Source organism: Otolemur garnettii, unplaced genomic scaffold (assembly GCF_000181295.1).
Source record: "Otolemur garnettii isolate 467f Iridium unplaced genomic scaffold, OtoGar3 scaffold00001, whole genome shotgun sequence".
Taxonomy (NCBI): domain Eukaryota; kingdom Metazoa; phylum Chordata; class Mammalia; order Primates; family Galagidae; genus Otolemur; species Otolemur garnettii.
The window spans coordinates 72,457,691-72,461,096 of NW_003852396.1; the positions used below are offsets into that span (position 1 = coordinate 72,457,691).

Genomic DNA, 3,406 nt, shown 5'->3' on the forward strand with positions numbered 1-3,406 from the left:
AAGCGAGTCTCCTGCCTCAGCCTCCCAAGTAGCTGAGACCACAGGCGCCCGCCACAACACCTGGCTATTTTTTGGTTGCAGCCGTCATTGTTGTTTGGTGGGTCCGGGCTGGATTCAAACCCGCCACCTTAGGTGTATGTGGCTGGTGCCTTAGCCACTTAAGCCACAGGCACTGAGCCGTATGTGCTTTTTCTAATCCAAGCATCTTTATTGTATCTTTTTTCCAGTATGGATGTCTTTGTGTACTTTTTATTCTAGTAATAATATGCAGTTTATGGGTGTTCTATGGATCCCCACCATACTTTTCATGGTCTGCTGGTGAAGGCTGAAACGCTTTATCTGGAATTCTTGACTTGATAAATTTGTGACGAATCCAATCTGTACAAACAAGAGACTTCACACCTTTTGTCACAGTCTATAGTCTACCTAATGGCCTCTGAACTACTGTACACAAAATCCCTGCCATAAGTGTGGTGACTGTTCTCTCTAGAGGCCCTGGCTTAAAGTTCAGTACTTTCAGCCACTCAGTCTCCACTCACCAGCACCCGCCAAATGCTCCCCGGCTGTTTTTTAGAGACAAGGTCTTGCTCTTGCTCAGACTGGTCTCTGGCAGTCCTGATCTCTGGCAGTCCACCCACCTTGGCCTCCCAAGTGCCGGGATTACAGGTGTGAGCCACTGACAATCTTTTTTTTTTTGAGACAGAGCCTCAAGTTGTTGCCCTGGGTAGAGTGCTGTGGCATCATAGGTCACAGCAACCTCCAGCTTCTGGGCTCAAGCAATTCTCCTGCCTCCGCTTCCCAAGTAGCTGGGACTATAGGCGCCTGCCACAACACCCGGCTGTTTTTTGGTTGCAGCCATCATTCTTGTTTGGCAGGCCCAGGCTGGATTCAAACCCACCAGCTCAGGTGTATGTGGCTGGCGTCTTAGCCACTTGAGCTACAGGTGCTGAGTCCACTGACAGTCTTTTTTTTAATAAATAGAAAGTATAGGTGGGGCAACAGCTCCTAGCACTCTGAAAGGCCAAGGTGGGAATATCCCTTAAGGTGGGAGTTTGAGACCAGTCTACACAAGAATATGATCCTGTCTCTACTGAAAATAGAAAAATTAGCTGAGCATCATGGCAGGTGCCTGTAGTTGCAGCTATTTGGGAGGCTGAGCCAAAAGGATAGCTTGAGCCCAGGAGTTTGAGGTTGCTGTGAGTTAGGCTGATACCACAGCATTCTAGCCTGGGTAGCAGAATGAGACTCTGTCTCAAAATAAAAAAAAAAAAGAGAGAGAAAGAAGAAAGGAGGGAGGGAGGGAGGAAGGGAGGGAAGGAAAGAAGGAAGGAAATAAATCTAATGTTACAGAAGTAGTAGCAAATAAATTTGGTGATATTTCCTAGAGACAGAGATTATAGAAAGGAGGAAATTAACATTTAGCAATTAAGCAGCCAGGTAGTAGGTACTTTGTATATGTTCAAATTTAATCATTGTCCTATGAGGTAGGTATTATAAACTTATTTTTGCAGATGAGTAAAATGAGACTTATAGAAGCTAAGTTTTATGCCTAAGGTCATATAGCTAATTGGAGGGATCTGAACCTTTCAAACCCTGTGTTCTTTCTTCTGTGTCATGCTACTGCACAGAAAATTAGCTTAATTTATTTTTGTTTTTTAAAGAGAAAATGGGAGGCAGGAACAGAAAGCAGGAGTATCAGATTGGCTTGGTCAAATCCTAGGCCAGACAGACTAGCAGAAGCAAGATTGCTGGTGATTATGTGGTGAATGGATGGTGACTGCTGTCTAAGTGTCTTCTCAGTGAGATGCTTGGTTTACTTTGCTTTCTTTGTTGATAACTCTGACAACTGACCTACCACCTCTTCTCTCTAGGGTAAATCCCACAGCTTGAAGCCAAGTGTAAAGGAGAAGTTAGTGGGCAGCCCAATTCGCTCTTCTGAAGATGTGAGCCAAAGAGTCTATCTCTACGAGGGACTCTTAGGTGAGAAGCCCCTAGAACTGTTAAGAAGCCTGGGCTCAGCTCAGCACCCGTGGCTCAAGTGGCTAAGCCGCCAGCCACATACACCTAAGGTGGCGGGTTCAAATCCAGCCCGGGCTGCCAAACAACAATGATAGCTGCAACCAAAAAAATAGCCGGGCGTTGTGGTGGATGCCTGTGGTCTCAGCTACTTGGGAGGCTGAAGCAGGAGACTCGCTTGAGCCCAGGAGTTGAAGGTTGCTGTGAGCTGTGATGCCACAGCACTCTACCCAGGGGGACAGCTTGAGGCTTTATCTCAAAAAAAAGAAGCCTGAGCTCAGCGAGAGTAGAGGATAGCACCAAACAAGCTGCTTGGTTTTTTGCTGATCTCAATGCTGACACCAGATAGCATTTTTATACCCAAAACAAGTGACTTTCTGGAGTCAAACAGTGGGTAAAAACTAGATGAAATTGGATTTTGGTATTAATCAATAGCCTCTGTCTTTCTGTCTTCTTTTTTTTCTTGCTACCATGATCCTTCCTGCTCACAAAATGGCAGGAAGGGACAAAGGATCGATGTGGGACCAGTTAGAGGATGCTGCTATGGAGACCTTTTCTATAAGTAACCACATTTCTTTGTGTGCTGTGTTCATCTCTCCTTCTTGGGAGGGACTGGGCCTTACTTAGAGGCATCTGGGGCTGGTGGCAGGAATATTAGATTTGGGGTAGAGAAGTTTGTGTTTTATTTGCCCTGGAATATGCAAAAAAACTCCCTTTTATCTGGAGTTTACTCTTTATTTTCATTTGGCAGCCAATTCTTTAAATGTTAAATAAGCTTCTAAAAAAAACCTTGATTCCACACAGGTAAAGAGCGTTCTACTTTGTGGGACCAAATGCAGTTCTGGGAAGATGCATTCTTAGATGCTGTGATGTTGGAGAGAGAAGGGATGGGTATGGACCAGGGTCCCCAGGAAATGATTGACAGGTATGGAGCTTTGGGAACTCTTGAGAATATGCAAATTCAACCTCCTGCCAGTTAGTTCTATGGTATCCCACCTGAGGGTGACTTGTACCTGGTTTTTTGCTTAGATATCTATCTCTGGGAGAACATGATCGGAAGCGCCTAGAAGATGATGAAGATCGCCTGCTGGCCACACTTTTGCACAACCTTATCTCCTACATGCTGCTGATGAAGGTAATGTCAGTTTTGCTCTCCAGCTACTTACTGCTGATGCTTGAAGGGCTCGAAGGCAATTTAGGGCATTGCCTAAATTCTGGTGCATCACTATCTGTTTATTTTGAATTTCATATAGGCTGAATAGTTTGGGGATGCCAATAAAACTCCCCACTGAAGACAATGAGTTAAAAATATTTATAGTAGGCTCAGCGCCTGTGGCTCAAGCAGCTAAGGCACCAGCCACATAAACCTGAGCTGGCAGGTTCAAATCCA

At 45.1% G+C, this 3,406-nt stretch overlaps 1 protein-coding gene across 11 annotated transcripts in view; it reads left to right on the forward strand.

Annotated features, from left to right (window-relative positions):
- Positions 1-3,406, forward strand: part of MADD (MAP kinase activating death domain) — a 58,792-nt gene that overhangs the window by 40,400 nt on the left and 14,986 nt on the right. For all 11 annotated transcript variants that reach the window (XM_012802833.2, XM_023509628.1, XM_023509619.1 and 8 more), the window contains 3 exons: positions 1,872-1,980; positions 2,821-2,941; positions 3,046-3,151. In XM_012802833.2, coding sequence (XP_012658287.1) covers positions 1,872-1,980; positions 2,821-2,941; positions 3,046-3,151 — 336 coding nt within the window. The remainder of the gene's footprint in view (positions 1-1,871; positions 1,981-2,820; positions 2,942-3,045; positions 3,152-3,406) is intronic.